At 46.0% G+C, this 17,976-nt stretch overlaps 1 protein-coding gene across 2 annotated transcripts in view; it reads left to right on the top strand.

Moving 5' to 3' along the window:
• Positions 1–17,976, top strand: part of LOC149336719 (sodium-dependent proline transporter-like) — a 117,170-nt gene that overhangs the window by 91,375 nt on the left and 7,819 nt on the right. For both annotated transcript variants that reach the window (XM_089553060.1, XM_089553059.1), the window contains exons 3-11: positions 487–618; positions 2,015–2,184; positions 3,029–3,081; positions 4,746–5,117; positions 7,574–7,701; positions 9,469–9,581; positions 10,550–10,678; positions 11,089–11,188; positions 15,287–15,387. In XM_089553060.1, the coding sequence (XP_089409186.1) occupies positions 487–618; positions 2,015–2,184; positions 3,029–3,081; positions 4,746–5,117; positions 7,574–7,701; positions 9,469–9,581; positions 10,550–10,678; positions 11,089–11,188; positions 15,287–15,387 (1,298 nt within the window). The remainder of the gene's footprint in view (positions 1–486; positions 619–2,014; positions 2,185–3,028; positions 3,082–4,745; positions 5,118–7,573; positions 7,702–9,468; positions 9,582–10,549; positions 10,679–11,088; positions 11,189–15,286; positions 15,388–17,976) is intronic.

Raw genomic sequence — 17,976 nt, 5'->3', positions numbered from 1 at the left:
TTCGTTTTTTTTTTTTTAGCAGCTTCGCCTACTTTTAGGTGTGCGCGTTGTTAAACCACTTGTTCCGGGTGTCAACGCGACATTAGAAGATGCGTTTCTTTGCCAAGTGTCCGTTGTTTGCGCGTTGGGCTGCAGTCTTGACGCGATAGCGTAAGGAGCGCTTTCTGCTGAAAACGCGACGTTGTCGTCCGCCGTCCTGCGTCACTCGAAAAAAAATCACGAAAGTTTCAGATGAAGCTAACGAATTGGGGGAGGGTCGAAATGATGCCAAAATTGGCGAGGAGGTTCCTCTCATGGGGGTATTGGGGGTGGAAACATGGGGATGGAAATGGTACCTGGCGCAAAGTGTACTTTTGTCGTATTCATAAGCGGACCTGACTTGTAACCGGATGCTTTTCGTAGAATCTCGAGGCTGTTGTTGAATTTATGCTATGCTGATCGTCTACAGTGGTCGCCACCGCCCGTGTCTCTTATTTCTATTCGCAGGCGCCTTCCTCATCCCGTACCTCATCATGCTGGCGTTGGCCGGCAAGCCCATGTATTTCCTGGAACTCGCCTTCGGACAGTTCGCTGGTCAGGGACCGCTCACCATCTGGGCCTGTGCGCCCATTTGCAAAGGTAATATACTCGCGCGCTGTGTTGCACTCGCGGGCGACGTGACACATTTGATGTGCTTGTGAAACACGGTAGTCGTGTTTTAGCGCTGGTCGAAAGGAAAGGCGCCTGACTCCTTTGAAAACTCCTTGTCACTCACTTCTGCCAGTGGTCGGATTATATGCCGGAACGAGCTCCGGGACTATCACAGTCTGGCGCTTTGAGCATATTCTCAAAACGTTAAGTATGGTCAGTAAAGTTATGAGGCGCTACAAACTAGCCATTCGAATCTGATCGTGGTTAAAATTTGAATATATAAGAAGGAGAGGCAGAACGTGGCTGCGCAAACAAGAAAGCAAGAATGGAGGTTGTGACCAACGGAGCCAAATATTGGATTGCTCACCAGCATTGTCGCCTGGTTTAATCGTGGCAGGATAAGACGCAGTGCCAACAGTCCTCACAACTTTCCTAGATGCACTCAACAGAAAAAAATATAATGGACCCTAAGGTGCGGTATTTGAGACGACGTTCGTCTGGATGAAAAGATACAGGCGAATGAATCAGTCGATGATCGTGCATTATTCTGATGAAATTGAATTTGCTTTAGCACTTACCTGGCTGGATTTCTAAAACAGTACACCAGCGGAAGAATTCCTCCGGGAGCTACATTGACGATAAAAAACTACGCGTTCCCGGCACACTTTTCGCTTAGCACTATTGCAGTTCACAATCCTATGCCACAACTTGCTTACAGTCTCGGTACCTGTTATGAATTTCGATAAAATATTATGCTCTTAAGAAATTTCTTCGGCTATAGTTTTTTGTGGTTACATTGCTGTGTCGAGATAAATCAGCGAATGCGGCATAGAGAGGTTACTATTTATTTAGCATCATGGTTTAGGACTTCTTATTTAGGACATCTCCTGCATAACCTCTTAGTGGATGACAGGAATACGGAAAGAATATGTTGTTTAGAAGACTTCGTGCGTTGAAGAGATGGATAAGAACGCTACAAAAAAAAAAACAATCTCTACGTAACCTACAACCCACGATCTTCTGCTGCAGTCCTCGAAAAGTGATGACGTCGGTCATTGGTCTCTTTCTAGCAGCTCATTCGCGAAGACGACGCGTTAACAGCGCGTCAGACGTTTGTGAGTCGACGTCATATTGAGCCGTGTCAAATCTGAACGCCACATGAAATGACAGGAAATGAAAGCCTACTATTTATTTTTGCTGCAACGGAAACAGCTAGTTCTAAATATCCACGATCACTCATTGCATTGTTGACTACATGCTGCTGAACTACTCGAACATATCAAGAAGATGAAGCTCTACATTTCATTGTTGCAACACTACTGTTTTATGCGTCATGGGCTTTTATCTCTCTGCATGTGTTGTGACAGTGTGTTCGCGTTCGCAGGTGTAGGTTTCGCCATGGTGTGCGTGTCCATGGTGGTGGCGGTGTACTACAACGTCATCATGGCCTACACCATCTACTACACCGCGTCCACGTTCCAATCACAAGTGCCGTGGGCGCGCTGCGACCCGCTCTGGGCAAATGCCACGCCCTGCTTCGTGCGCTCCCAGAACGTGAGCAAAGATCGCTTATGAATCTCTCGCTCTTAGCCTTTGTTGATTGCTTGGCCGTTTACCTTGGCTCGTACTGAGTGGTTTGTTTGTGGCTTCAAATTACTTTGTTTCGTTTCCTTGTTTTGGTTTTACGTAGATTCATTTGTCTTCGATGCTCAACATCCAATAGCATGCGCAACTTTCTTTTTGAAAGGCCGTGCAATCATCGCCGTTTATTTTTCATAGGATGTTCTCCATGCAGTCGCAACATGCAGCTGATAGTAGAAGCTCTTTAGGCAGTTGGCGACAATGTTCTCAAAGCTGACAACTGTTGAGTTGATCGCTGATCATCGTTAGTGAGGATTACACAGCGTTCTCAATAGATTTCTCTATAGGCAGTTTAAACGCATGCGAGGCTATACGTTTCGCTGCAAAATGTGCTTCTCCTACAGGTGTTAGCTCAGACTGCCTTGATATAAAACGTAAATATAGAACCTTTTTTAAAACTTCATACAGGATATACACTGCCAACTCCGATATCAACACCCACCTTGCTATACTGGTGCATATTGGCAAAGAAAAGATAATTGGCTGTAAAGTTTATCAGCATTATAAGAAGTTACCTTCTGCTTTAACTAACTAATCGACCATAAGGAGACGAGAAACATGTAAGGGAAATTGTTCACTCGTTCATTCGATACAAAATTTCTTGCTGTCCATGAATTTGTTGTGAACGAGACTACTGTTTTGTTTCTCGCTTTTAGCAAGCGATGTGAATGTCAGTGTTCTGCTTACGTGTCAAAGTGTCGCGTAGGCCTGTAGCCTGGCTCGAACGTTTCTTTTTTTTTATGTTCTCCTCTCGCAGACGTCGGAGATTAACCTGAACGAGACGAAGCCGTCCAGCCAGGTCTACTGGGAGTAAGTGTTGCGGCAATTCTCGTTCTCTGGAGCAGTGATCCTCCCACACGATAATGCGCTATTAAATTATATGCAGCACTCGGTGTGCGAGTGGTAGGGTGATTGAGGAGTGCGTGTGTACTTGTGCTTGTGTGGGAGTGTTGCGGAATGAATAATGTTATTTTGTCATAGTACGCAGTTCTCCACTCAGCGACGGAACTTCTAGGATAGACAAGGGGTCATCTCGCCTTCTTGACCCATTCCTTAACAGTACAGACTATGCTAGGCGCCTAGTAGTGCAATTGCAAACGTTAAACAACCGGCAAGAAGAGATTTCTATGACGACGCAATGCAGGCATTGTTAAAAAGGGCTGGTAGTAGTAGAGACCATATGTTTCGTCTTGCTTCAGTGAAAAATAAAAGAAGGTTTCAGCAGATAGCTTTCAAAAGCAGTTCTTTATACACCCCCCCCCCCCTTTCTGCCCTTCGTTGTTTCACTAGGACAGACATGACGCCTACGAGGGTTTGCTACTCTTCTGCTAGAAAGTTGGCATAAAACTCATTAAGCTGCAATCTGTTTTCAACCACAGAATCATCTGCAGCTTTGCTGCTGGTCTTGTTCTTATTATTTATTTGTCAGCAAATAATAAACCGGGTATTCAATAAAAGAGTAAAAAGAAGGTTCATTGATTACGGTATATGGAACAGGCTAGTTGTCTGTCTAGTGCAGTAAGGCTAATAATTCAGGTCAGTCGCAAAAAGCACAAGATTGGCTCACAAAACAGCCCCTACAAGGCATTACTTGCAATACGTAACCTGGCAACCTGAGCACACTAAAATATGAAACTCGGTCATCAATACAGAAAACAAATATGTATAAAGCATAATATGTGTAAAGCTTTTCTCACAATTGATAGTTTCATAACTTAAACGCACAAACAAAAACAAGTCTAAAGAGAACAACATCAAGCACTCTGTACTATGCCAGATAAATTCTGCCATCTTCTCTACAAAAGAACTCTGTTACGCGCCTACTACTTCCACCTAAAAGATAGTAGCAACGTAATAACAAATATAGCTAACATAAAAAAGAACTTGCCCGCATATGACACACGCAACACTGAAAAATGATTCATCCCTGTTTCCAGAACAAATTACGGTCATGGAATGACAGCAAACACCCTGCCACGACTAGTAAATTCTTAATCAGAAGCCGGAATTGACATCTCAACCTTAACACCATCGGAGCTCATCTCTCTTGTAAAAGCAATCATTTAAATAATCGCGGCACACGTAACCATGTGTTGTTTTGCTCTCCTTTTGTCAAAGTGTTCTTTCCCACCTATCTGCCAATATGTAAAGGGGCTAAGGACCACTCAAACTGCCAACAAGCAGCTTTTTCTTTGGCCTCTTTCATTTCCTTGTAAATGAACACAAATAGAATGGAATAAAAAACATTTTGTTAAACAAGTATGTAGCGTTGTCCTACGTAAAAGGTAAGTCATTCCAAAATTTAGTCCCATAAAATTTAACACTCTCCTGGTGACACCTGGTGAAAAATTTGACGACTAAAATTACCAACTAAGGTCAGTGTTTTATTGTGAGACTGTACATGGAACTCAATCCAGCGAAATTCAGTCGATCGAAAACAACCAAATCGAACACCTCTGCCCTGTTCCTCGCAGGCGCTACGTGCTGGAAATCACCGACGGGATCGATAACCTGGGTGGTGTCAAGTGGGACCTGGCGCTGTGTCTCCTGCTCAGCTGGATCATCGTGGTCGCGTGCCTCATGAAGGGCATCAAGACTTCGGGCAAAGTGGTCTACTTCGCCGCCACCTTCCCCTACGTCATCCTCATCACGCTCATGATAACCGGCCTGTGTCAGCCCGGAGCCATCAACGGCGTCCTCTACTTCATCACTCCCTCCTTCGAGCGGCTGCTGGACATCAAAGTGTGGCAGGCCGCAGCGGGACAGATGTTCTTCTCGCTCAGCCTGTCAATGGGTGGACTCATCATGTACAGCAGCTACAACAAGTTCTCCAACAACGTCTTCAGGTAAGATCCTCCGATGTAGACTGCGCGGCATTCAAGCAGTGGTTTCTACTTGAGGAAGAACACAAGTCTTGAGACAAGTTAGCTTGTTAGTTTCACAGCTAAAAGTGCATGGGAAACTTTTTCTGGAGTGAATGGCACCGGTGTCGTATGTCATAACGGGAAATTTTCGTGTTCACCGGTTGTTCAATGGCCCAGTTATACACGCGAAACAGAGTGCACAGCTACATACCGTTACAAAACTGTAACTGTCTAAATGAACTCCTAACTTATACACAGGTTATAAAATTTACGAAGACGTCATGATCGTTCAGCTGAGTAAGGAGACTTAGTTTTTATGCCGTTATGTAAAAAAAAAATGAATGTCCTTGCTGCGCGATGACTTAAGGTGATGGATTATTTTTAAAAGAATAATTTGCGGCCCCAATCGCTTTTCGTTCATGGCATTTATCAGTCGTGTGACAGGCATGTTCCGTGGCCGACCCTGGACATATATGTGGAAATTTATAAATCGGCTTCTGCTTACCTATAGCAAATTATGTTGTACTGGTCGAGTTGAAAGCCGTCATACTGAACGCACATGGGTAGTTAGTAAGGGAAGCAGCGATATTACAAGATCTTTTCCGTTCCCACTAATCTTCACCGAGGACACACCGATGCTACCAAGGACAGCATATTTCCTTCTCTTAGCTACACAGTATACCACCGAAACAATAAAAATTTCGAAGAACACTGAATGCTTTTTCAGGCTTGAGCTTGCAAGTCGGTTTGTCTTTAGCGCTGTGTAAGCCAAGATGGTCATGATTATGATGATGACGAAAAACAGTTTAAAAGAAAGCTTGAAGTCCGAGGAGTTTACGTGCCAATTTTTTACGCAAACTGACAAGTCAAGCCTTGAGAACCAGTTCAAACAAGCCCTCGACAAGTTCCTCAGAAGCATTACCGAAGTTGAAGCCCACTAACATTCTCAAATTTGTATTTGCGGTTGTCATACTCTACCTTTCCCTATCCTGTAAGGCTTTTCAGCCGCAGTCTTTAACGGCACGCGAAAGGGACTGCTTCATCAGGCATTAGTGCAGCTCACTGCCTCCTACTTCCTGAGGAATGTACAAAAGAGCGCGCCGGGTGGCCTTGGCACTAAGCTCGTAATTTTTCAGTGTGAGAAGATGGCAAAAAGACCAGAGAGAACAAAAAGACCTTCGCGAGAATAGCTTCATTCGCGTTCACAGTGCGAAGCTGACAAAACTTGTGCTGAGTCTATTAGTCTGTCGGCGCCATGATGGTAATTCCCCTAAGGGCTGCTAATGAACAAATAAGCAAACCTCGATCAGCAGGATCAGCTGTTGAGCGGGCTCCTGTTTTGCGATTGTCTCCTCTTTAAGGAGCTCACGCAGCGCCCAACGAACGATGTTTGCAGTGAACGTTGAGGAGCCGAATATTTTATTATTGTTGAATTATTTAAATATATCACATAATTTTCATATATTGTGACGACGTATTCCACTTCTTGTATTTGAAATAAAATAGAAATCTGAGACAGGCGCCCACACAGTTCAGCGGTCGCCCAAGAAGCGAATGGAGACCGAACAAGGGAGGCAATGCGTACTTCAAAGTTTTAAGCAATGCAGGCCTTCCGCTAGTCTGTCATTGCTTTTATAACCGTGAACTTGAGCAAAAGTACCACTCCGTAGACCTTGTGTTGAGCGGGTTCTACAAAAAGCTGCTTTCACGACAATTCCAGCATTTTCTCAGACTTTTTTTTTTTCTAGCAGATAAATTATTCTTTTTTGCGGAAAAAAGGGAAGACATTGCTTCGAAATAGACGCGCGACGTTTGTACTAGGCCGCTCTTAGTGAGCTGGATACGGTTTGAAACAACCGTCGAGGCGCCTAGCAAAGTTCGTTTACTTTATGGGGTTTAACGTCCCAAAGCTACTCAGGCTATGAGGGACGCCGTAGTGGAGGGCTCCGGATACTTAGCAAAGTATTCAGAGTTAGAAGAGATGAGGCTTGGGCATGTTGGTAAGACATACTTAAGGATTGTGTCAGTGAACCTTCTGATAATTTGTCAAAAAAAGAACTTGCATATCTGGCACGATAAGAAGATGGCTGCCGAGGGGGTGTGTGTCTTGTTGATGTTATCTTCGTTCCTGTTCTTTGTTGCCTTTCTGGACATGTGTATATATGCTGCCGATTTTGCAATAAACCGTCTGTTGAAAGTTAGCGCTTCTCTGTGTCTCCTCGCTTGTCCCGTCTTCTTGTGTGCGCTATTTTTTTTCCCTTAAGTATTCAAAGTTACATTCATGTACGCGGTACCTCGACACGGTCGTGTTACTGCCCGAGCGTTGTGTTCTTCTCATTTTTGCGTCTCACAATCGACGTTTACCATCTAACCTGTGCTAGACCGTTGTGTACGGCTCGTAGTGGAATAAATTTGCAAATTGTGATTTCATTGCGCAGGGACGCCATGATCGTGAGTGTACTGGACACGTTCACGAGTATCATATCGGGGATGGTCATCTTCTCCGTCCTCGGAGCCATGGCTCACGACCTGGGGAACATCGATGTGAAGGATGTCGCTCAAGGCGGTGCGTTACACACCTCTTAACGGCCGCTTGATCAAACCACCTACTCGCATTCGTTTTTTTTTCTGTTTTTCTGTGCTGCTTGTGCAGTTTTTGATTCTCCGTTTTGTCTTCTTTTTTTCTTTGACATTTACCTATGGCTATCCCGACATGTAACTGTCGAACCCCACTCTTGTTTCTCTCCCTTTTGTAATTTTATGTTACAACATTTTAAGCACAATTTTGAGACACGTGTTTCTGTTTTTGCTTACGCTTAAAGCCTGCATTGTTAGTTAGACAGTTTTTTTACATTATGTACCGCTCTTCTCAATACAGCCCGTAGAAGACAGCAGGCGCACTGAAATATAAAACGCAAAGTAACCAAATAAATAAATCGAATGCAATACAAAAAAAAAATTGCGCCTCTCCCGTAACCGAGAGTAGAGTAAGCATGAAATGTTTACGGGCCTAACACAGGCTCCATCGCTCGGCTTAAGCAGCTGTGACGGTGGCGGCATTGAAATCCAGGACGATGCAGAAGCGTACGCGGACACGACGAGACGCAGGACTGACAAGAATGTATATGCAACGCGTTCAAATACTCCGCGAGCGTGTATACATCTGCCTGCCAGAGGGGGAAAGGGCATGAAGGCCCTGCGGCCGGTCTTTTACATTCATGAGTGTAGGACCGCAGCGCCATCCTTGGGGAGCGCGCCAAAGCAGTTTTTCAGCCGAAAGCCCTTCTCGCCCTGGAGCTCCCCTCTTTCTCTAAGCGGCCTTCTCTCAAAGCCCCTAACAGATCACGTATGACAACGAAGTGTATTGTGGCATGTATGTGCTTTTTGCACGCGTTATTAGAAATCGGAAATTATAATTCCGTGCATTATCAAATGCACAGCTCGACTGATATCTTGATAAACATTGAGAAGACACTGGCAGCAGTTATTTTTTGTGACTCGTTTGGAGAGCAACCAGCGCTTGTATGCCGGTCCCGTAGGAGGGCTTAGAGAGTCTCGTCGAATCTCGTTACGTTTCGTACGGTGCCCGGATGTTCTCGTTTCAGAGCCCGGATGATGGCTCTCGGTCTCGGCGTGACGTCACCACACTGCCGACAACGGGAGCTAAAAGCATTTCATGCTTAAAAAGCAATGCAATATAAACAAACGACCAAAATTTCGGCGGGCATTTGAGGACATCGCAACTTCCCGATATCCGCAGCTGGGTCTCCTAGTTGGAATACTGATGCAATATTTCCGTGATGAATCTACGCTGCCGTACGCTGTGTTATTTGGGCAGAATTCTGATGACGTTTTTCTTGCGAAGTATACGGGCAAACTAGCGTTACCGACTAGACTAAACATTCACTACCTAATATCTCTGGCAGTCAACGTTGTACTACCACGATGGAAAAAAACGCCAACAGAGCGAAGCTTAGGCGCTCCGCTGTTCTATTTTTTTATTGCACTTTGGCCTGGGTGGTAAGAAAAATACGTTAGAGTCGTCTTAGAATGCATCACGGACGACTCTAGCATATTTTTGCTGCAACCGAAGTAGAAGCGTGATTAAAAGAAATGCGAACAGCGGAGCGCCTATAGGCTCCACTCTGTTCGCGTTTCTTTCCATCGTGATAGTACATTGACCTCTATGCATTACCAATTGAGAATGAATCATGCATAATGGCGTTTTATGTTTTACTGTTGTCAGTACTTTACGTAAGCACCGTTAGCAGCTGTTGCTAGAGAAACAGACAGTTATGGTGAAAAATCGATTCGTCCACGTTTGAAATCGCAGGCCCAGGTCTGGCGTTCGTCGCCTATCCCGAGGCATTGACCCGGTTGCCTGTGCCGCAGCTGTGGTCCGTACTGTTCTTCCTCATGCTGTTCATCTTGGGTCTCGATTCAGAGGTGAGTGGAAGAGACACCACTTATTGTTTATCTCAGTTTCTGCTTGAAAAATTTCCGTATGACTGAAGCGATTCCTTTGTTTATATGCATGCAGTATTTGGTGTATCCATGTGATTCGCAGTTCGCGTATAAATACCGTAAGGAAAGCCGAGGTGTGAGCCGGCTATCATCGCATAATCAAGGGCAACTACTGCGTCCACTACGGACCTTACACCGGACTTTGCTGAGTTCCTGCCCTGGCTTGAATCACCGCGGTCACGGGCCCGCCACCCTAGGGTGGAGGAAAGCCAACCTGGGTCGCATATCCTTTCGGCTGGGCGACAGCGCGCACAACCTCCCAGCTTCGTGAAAGGGCAACTACGCTTAGAAAAAAACTGTGGGGGCACTTTGGCAGCCTAAACTTCGCTAGGCGAAAGCCTTTGTCGCGCTACTTCGACTGCCCATGACTGCCTACTTTTGTTACGGTTGCACCGCATTGGAGCCATCCTCCTCCACTAGCTGCCGCACACCGGCAGACGACGGAGCAGCGCTGGACGCCGCCGCGCCGGCAGCTCCACCTGTCGACGAAGATTGGCAGCTGCGCTCGTCGATGAGTCACCCCAGACACTGGATGTAACGACGGACGGACGGAGGGGAGAATGAGCCATTAAAGGCTTTCGCCTTAATGCCGGACACTAACACAGATATCGAAGAGCAGCCTTAATACTCCATCTTGGTGTTCATGTTGCATTGTGCGTGTTCGTTCCGTCCGCCTTTTAAGCGCACTTTCCAGTTGTTATGAGATACCGTTACGGCAGTGTGTGTATCAGGTGGCATGGACTTTGAATGATTAGCACTGTCCCTTCAACTTTCTGTGCTGACGTTTTTCTCGTAACGAAATATGTTTGAATTAAAACAAGGTAATATGGTCTTGTCATTCCCTAAAATGGATGAACGATTGTTGGTACCGTATCAACGTTTGCACGCAGTTTGCCATCTTGGAGACCTTCGTGACCAGCGTCTGCGACCAGGCACCCTTCCTCCGCAAGCACAAGTGGGCCTTCACCATCGTTATGGGCATCGTCTGCTTCTTGTTAGGCCTACCCATGGTTACAAGGGTGAGCTACCTGACACATTCTCCTGAAGATATCGAAATTTCCTCTTGTGTGACATTATCTCCAGAGGCGCTGTGTATCTTGCACATTTTGTATGCCGTATAAATGATTTCAGTCTGTCGTGGTAACTTGAAGTGAGGGACTCGCAAATTTTGTCTCACCAACGCAGTGTAAATGAAAATTGGGGAGTTAATACCACATCTGAATCTACCTAGAGTCAATCACTTACGCTCATCGGCACGCCAGTATATTTTTCATGGAGAGGAACGCAGCTGTTTAGCACAACATTAAAAATAGTTAGAATCCTGCTGACAGTTTTAAAAAAGTACGGAACCATACTTTCAATACTTTAAGTTGTGTTTTCGTGCTACTTCAGTGCATGTGTTGACGTCTCTGAATATTTCATTTTCCAGGGCGGCCAGTACATTTTCGAGATCGTGGACAGATTTGGAGGCAGCACGACACTGGTATTCATCGGTCTTGTTGAAGTCATCTCTCTCGTCTACATCTACGGTGAGCTGCAAAAGCGATTCATTACTATTTTCGACATTCTGGGCTTAGATGCGCCATATGTCCTCGTGATATTTTTTCTGCGACTGCGTCTGAGAAAGGGAGACTTGCAGATACATCTCTAATTGCACTGACTGAAACACAAGTGGAATTTCCAGCTTGAACGCCTGTGTCCGTCTTCGTGGATTACAACGGTGACTGATGGGCAAATTGGTATAACGTAATAAGGCTAAAGCAGCACAGGGGCACAGAGACGAGGGAAGAAGAGGCGAGACACATCGCTGTGTCCGTAGTTGAGTAGTAGTACCTGCAGTGATATTGTAAGCAATATGCCACATTTTGAAGGCTACGCCGTGGAACTTGGAGGGCAAGCTGAACTAGGCTGATATTGATAGGGTACCGCGTTCTAATCACTTAGAGGTCACTCTCACCTAAAACTGAGCTTTCATAAGCTATAAAAATATCAAAACAAACGAAATAACTGTATTGCCATCACCTGACAATTTTACCAGTACGCTGGGCACTTCTACACCGATTCTTGGTTGCAGATCCCAGTGGCTATAGAATAGCCCTCAAGAGAAAAGTATACAACAGCTGTATCTTACCGCTACTCACCTATGGGGCAGAAACGTGGAGTCTACCGAAGGGCGTTCAGCCTAAGTTGAGGACATTTCAGCGAGCTATGTAAATAGAAATGATAGTGTGACGTTAAGAGACCGGTAGCGGGCAGAGTGGGTGGGGAAACAAACGCGAATTAATGGCATCTTAATAGAAAATCAAGAAGAAGTGGGCTTGGGCAGGGCATGTAATGCGAAGGCACGATAACCGCTGGTCCTTAAGGGTAACGGAGTGAATTCCAAGGGAAGGGAAACGTAGCAGGGGGCGGCAGAAAGTTAGGTGGGCGGATGAGATGAAGAAATTTGCGGGAATACAGTGGCCGCAACTGACGAAGGACATGGTTAATTGGAGATACATGGGAGAGGCCTTTGCCCTGCAGTGGACGTAGTCAGGCTGATGATGATGATGATGATATAATAAACCGCCATTTACCTAAAAGCGGTCATCATCATCATCAGCCCGACTACGCCCACTGGAGGCAAAGGCCTCTTCCATGTCTCTCCAAATAACTCTGTCCTTTGCCAGTTGCAGCCAGTATCCCCGCAAACTTCTTAATCTCATCCACCCACCTAACTTCTGCCGCCCCCTGCTACGCTTGCCTTCTCTTTGTATCCACTCCGTTATCCTTAAGGACCAGCGGTTATCTTGCCTTCGCATTACATGCCGGGCCCAAGCCCTTTTCTTGCTCTTTATTTCGACTAGGATGTCATTAAGCCGTGTTTGTCATTAGCTAGTTTCCCACGGTTTGAACGGCACAGGTTTGAACGGAGTGGCAGGAATGTTTTCAATTCTATATTCTGAGTCATAAATCAAAATTTTGCTGCCGGACAAGCGTTAACATAGCCAGCAAGAGCCAGAGAATAAATTTTTACTGATAACAATAATTGTACACAGTTGCCCTCAGTGTCCTCTCTTGCTAATGTATTCGTCGTCCAAGTAAAGCCGTCCTATGTGCTCGTGATATTTGTTGTCGTATTCCCTGTGTCTGCGTCGTAGAGTACTGCAGAATAATTCTTTCTTCAACCTTTTAGAGATGATAGCTGCGGACAGTGTTTTTCTTGTCACTGGGTTTATCAGTGCCTACGGGCTCAGTGATAAAAACCGTTCATTTCAATGCAATTGAATTCAAAACTTTATTTCCAAGGACTCATTGGGGGTCATGAGGCAAAAAAGCTGCCATTGGCAGCTTGAGGGTGCCTGATGGTCATAAAAGGCTGCAGCATATAGCCAACAGAAAATTTTGAACACATGTGCAGTTACACTTTCACACAAATTGACTGATCGAAACATAATCGAAACACATCAAAACACAACAGGAAAGCATAGAGTAGGAAAAATTGAAAGGAAATGAAAATACAGTGAGTACCAGCTGCACAAAAACTGGGATGAGAAAAAAAGTTCATGTGTCTGTTTTCTATTACATGCGCTTAAGTCAAAATTTTCAGACAGGAATTTGTTAAGCAAGCATGGCAAGTTGTGCGTGAGCGACTGTAGCATATAATTTGTACGTCTGCGTGGTATCAGCCACGTCTCAGATCCACGGGTGCGACAATCACTTTTCTGTTTTCTGCACCTATTTTTTCTAGTTATGTACTGTTGCTTCAAGATTTATATGACCACTGCCATGATTGGGGCAGTTATAATTATTTGCTCGGTAGTTAACAACAAACGCGCGAATTGAATCGCCTACTTTACCGCTCGCTACCTTGCCTTTTTTGCCTGTGTGTTTGGATCGTTGCATTGCACGAAATGCTCCCAAAACTGACAGCCATGGCTTAACAACGAAGGTCAGACGGGGTATCCCATGTTCTGCCGTATAGGCCGTCCTTACGAGTAAGCCACAGAACAAGAGTCGTAGGTTGCTACCTCAGCAAAACACCGACAACCATCTCGAGCAACCTAGAAATGGCTGCGTGTGATATTTATTGTCCCAAGGCAATAAGAACCTGTGCTAAGTTTTCCGCGTTGATTGCAGCGCCGTAACACGCATCCTAGCGAGAGGAGCAAGCAGTTTTTGGTGCAGTCGTAGTGCTTTTCCACGCCACCTTCTTGCGCTTATTGGCATGACCTTCCACGCTTTGTAGAAGCTACACGTGCCGTACTTCACCTATCTTGGCTACGCTGAGAGAAACTAGGCAATGAATGCTACCAACGAAACGAGGGCCTGTAACTGTAATCGTTCAGAATATGCTCTCGCGTTTGCAGCGGCCCAAGCGGTTATCGGCAGCAGTTTTTAGTCGACGAATGGGACAAGTGCAGTTCCATCTGGGCAGCGTAGCTTCCCTGTGCAAAGAAAACGACAAGAGCGCTATGCAGCAGTGATAAACAAAAAGACATAGAGAAAAAATTAGCTGAGGTTTAGCTCTGGTTAAACCGTTAAAGTTGCGTAAGCAGCGTGGAGCCTGGTGGAGCGCGGCTGAAACGGTTGCTATGGCAACGGCGCTCCGTCAGTTTGACATCGCTGAGGCTAAAGGTCAACCGTGGTCACCACGAGAGCTACGCGACTGCTCGAAACCTGGCGCAGTATTGTTGGTTTTATTTTTATTTTTCATATTTTGCTTTGTCTTAATGTTACTTTTATTTCTGTTTCTTTTCTTAATTATTTTTTATTTGTGATTTTTGCTCCTTTACTTTTCAGTTTTCTATTTTTCTTTTATTATTTTCATTTTTGTTAATTTCTTTTATTCTATTATGAGACCCATGCATTCACTAGATGAACCTTTATTCATGCTCCAACACTGAGCCTTCGTGGCGGAGTGGTAGCGTCTCCGCCTCAAATGCCAAAGGGCCTGTTTCGATTCCCATTTAACACAGTTTTTTTTAGTAGTAGCGGTCCTGCCGCCTGGTGGAGCGCGGCTGAAACGGTTGCTATGGCAACGGCTCTCCGTCTGTTTGACCTCGGCTATCGCCGGGAGCTACGCGATGGCTCGAAACCTGGTGCAGTATTGCTTACGCAATAAAACAAAGATTCGCGGTTCCTCGTTTGGAATAGAAGACGAAGAAACTCGCAGTGCTGTTTTCTTTTCATCTGATGGGTGCGTTAAAAGGTTAACTTGGTGGTGTATATTAAATTCTTACTACACCTTGTGTAAATAAGTTCTTTTATTTTCGCCGATGTATACGCGTATATGGCACTCACGAAGCATACTTTCCTGTAGCCGAATAATTCGCTTAATTTTTTTTGCGCAGGCGCTATACCTCTCATAAATGTAACCTAGCCTCAAAAAACCGCTTCCCTCGCTTTAATTATGGACTGTACTACCTTCGTCTAAACCAAACAACGGTGATCATCGAAAGCTATCTTTGCCGTAAGACAAGTGAGCTGCGGGCACAGCCGACCTTTTATTTACTGGCTCGTCTTGCAGTGCAGCAGCCTGTTGAACTATAACGTTCTCCTTCAATAGCGTTTTTGGAAGATGAACTACTAGCATACATTTGACTGGGGCTAATTAAGAAGCACCATCGATATCGCTATTTGTGCAGGCTATTCGAGGTTCTCGGATGACGTCTTCTTCATGCTGGACCGGCGTCTCGGATGGTACTGGAAGGTCACGTGGACGGTCACCTCTCCTCTCGTGCTCCTGGTAAGTGGACGGCTTGCAAAGCGTTCAAAGAGCATGAACGATTTTTGTCGTTGGTTCTGACGGTTAACTTAACTTTATCGCTGTAGGATTATCGACCCGACCGTGGCAAATGAATGACATATCAAGTGAACATGTAAGAACGTTATGTCGAAAAGTAGCCGTTTCTCAAGAGCTTCCGATGCAACTCTAATTTATTGACCGCTTCAATCAATAGCTGATAAAACCGGTATCAAAATTAATTCGCTGCGACCCGCTGCTGTGGTTCAGTGGCTTCGGCTTTTTGCTGCTGATTCCCAGGCCCCGATATCAAATCTTGGCTGCGCCGCCTGCCGTATGATTGAGGAGAAATCCGAAAAGTGCCGTGTGCTGTGCGACATCAGTGCGCGTTTAAGAACCCCGGGTGGCCGAAGTCAAACCGGAGTCCTCCGCTATGTCCTATCTCATAGTCCTTGCGTAGCTACATGGCGTTAAACATCACATACCGAGTAGTTCCTACCGACCACTGACAGACCTCTAAAACTTTTCGCAGTGGCAAAAAATTGATTGCTTTTCCTTTGCGGTGTTGCAAATAATAATTTCGGGGTTTATACTTTTTGCGTTCATTATTTAGCTAGGCCCTGTGACGTGGTTATGATGGATGCACTAGTACCGCAGGCAGATGAATTGTAGGGTCTTGGCATCTTTAAAGGGGGCGTTCTGTTTGGCAAGCCCGTACTTGAGAACCTTCCTGTCTTTCACGGGTGGCTAGGAGCTCTCGCACTCGCTCTTCGGGGATCGCACGTACCTTACGTTTGGTTTCGGCCGTTGCCCTGCCCGCGAACTCTTACGTGGACGCGACGACACTTCCTTTAGTTGCGCATTGTCCCGCTTGCGAGCCCTGGCCGGCCGTTTACGCATCACGTCCGTCGACAGAGCTCTTGCACACCTTCACATGGCAGAGAAACGTCCGCGCTTCGGATGAATAAAATTTACTGTCTTCGTTGTTTGGAACGAGTTTATGCGCGTAAGTTCTGGAGTACTGATTTGCTCTGGAAAAAGTCGCCTGGTCACCAGGAGTCCAGGACCACTGTAGTGTCCTTATTGTTGTGAAAGCAACGCTACTGGAGCCCAGCTCGGCTCGTCGCGTATGCTCGTGGCGGTGCGGCTACCAAACGACCTTCAGTCGCCGTTGCCTAGCAACCGCTTCAGCTGGGCTCCAACAGATGGCGCGGCGCCGCTGCCGTCTGCGCGAGAGGTTGCTCGGGAAGAGCAAGATGGGTCGCAAGATCCCGACGGGTAGCTGGGATAGAAACAATCACCTGCCAATGCAGTGGCGCATCGCTTAACCGCTGCTCCACTGCGCTGGTAGTGGTATATGAGGACTCGCCGCCATCTATGAACCTTAAGTAGGAATTACCAATTCAGCATACATGGGCACTGACTCACTAAAGATATCATGCCATACCCCTAAGGCGGAGTTTAAGTGCCCCCTCCAATTGAAGAATGAACACCTGCTTTCGCAGGTCTACTCGGTTTAACTACGTTGAGCCCCTATCAGTTTTATTAAAACGGCAATGCTGCACGACGCGAGGTCGGTGCTCTGACAGAGGTAGCCCATCCATGGACGAAACTGGGAATTAAAGACGGATGATTTTGTACGCGTGACATCATGTGACGGTGTATGGCCACCACGTCGTTAGTGTACAAGCGCTTTGTACAAAGCTGAATTATGTTATGAATGGAACTATTCTGGCATGGTATAATTACGAGACACTTCCCTGACGTCGTGATATGTCGCAGTTGAAAAATCTCCAGATTATTTATAAGTACAGTATGTGTCATACTTAGCGGGAACATGAGAAGTGGCTAAACCGGCTCTTAACATGGAAAAAAGTAGGTGTCACCGCGAAGCTAAAACCAAAGGCGCAGAGAGCTGGAGAGGGGAGCCCTGAAGTCGCGCTCCTGCACGTACTGCAGATTTCACGTTACCCGTGCCTTCATCGCACAGCCAGACTGCGAACTCGCGAATTGGGGGCGAAACTATACGCAACTTCTCTCAGTGCTATCTTTACCAGAAAGCCGAAGTTGTACTCTGCAGGTGCCCATATTAACACTAGCACAGGTGTAGGACGTCGTGGCTGCGACAGTGCTTACTACCCTTTCCCGAGTGGAAGGTCCATGTTTGCTGAAACAGTTGGCCATTCCCATCCACGTCAAAGGCCGTCCTGATAAGATAAAGGTCACGAAGCCCTCACGAGTGGCCTTTTGAGGAAATTAATCCTCGGCTTTGTATTGAGCACACAGACTTTCCACACATCCCTGTGCACATGAAGCACGAAAACTGATTGGGAAATCGTGGAAAAAAAAGCAAATTGCAGAATAAATTCAGGGGGGCGCTTTGTTGACCTAAAGTGCGGTGAGCCGGAAGCCTTAAGCGCGGTGGTGCTGCTTGTGTCACTGATGTATGGTTAAGATGTTAAGCTTCGCCTCTAAGAGTGGAACGCGACAGCGTCTTGCAATGCTGCAACGCTTGCAACGCTCGTCCGTAAATTGGTTTTTGAGGAAAGGAAATGTATCTGTCTCACATATCTCGGTAGACACCTGAACCTC

The sequence above is a fragment of the Amblyomma mixtum genome, chromosome 7, assembly GCF_055824585.1.
Source record: "Amblyomma mixtum isolate Tamu chromosome 7, ASM5582458v1, whole genome shotgun sequence".
Classification (NCBI taxonomy): domain Eukaryota; kingdom Metazoa; phylum Arthropoda; class Arachnida; order Ixodida; family Ixodidae; genus Amblyomma; species Amblyomma mixtum.
The sequence above is the reverse complement of the archived record's forward strand: the minus strand, read 5'-3'. Positions and strand labels throughout refer to the sequence as shown.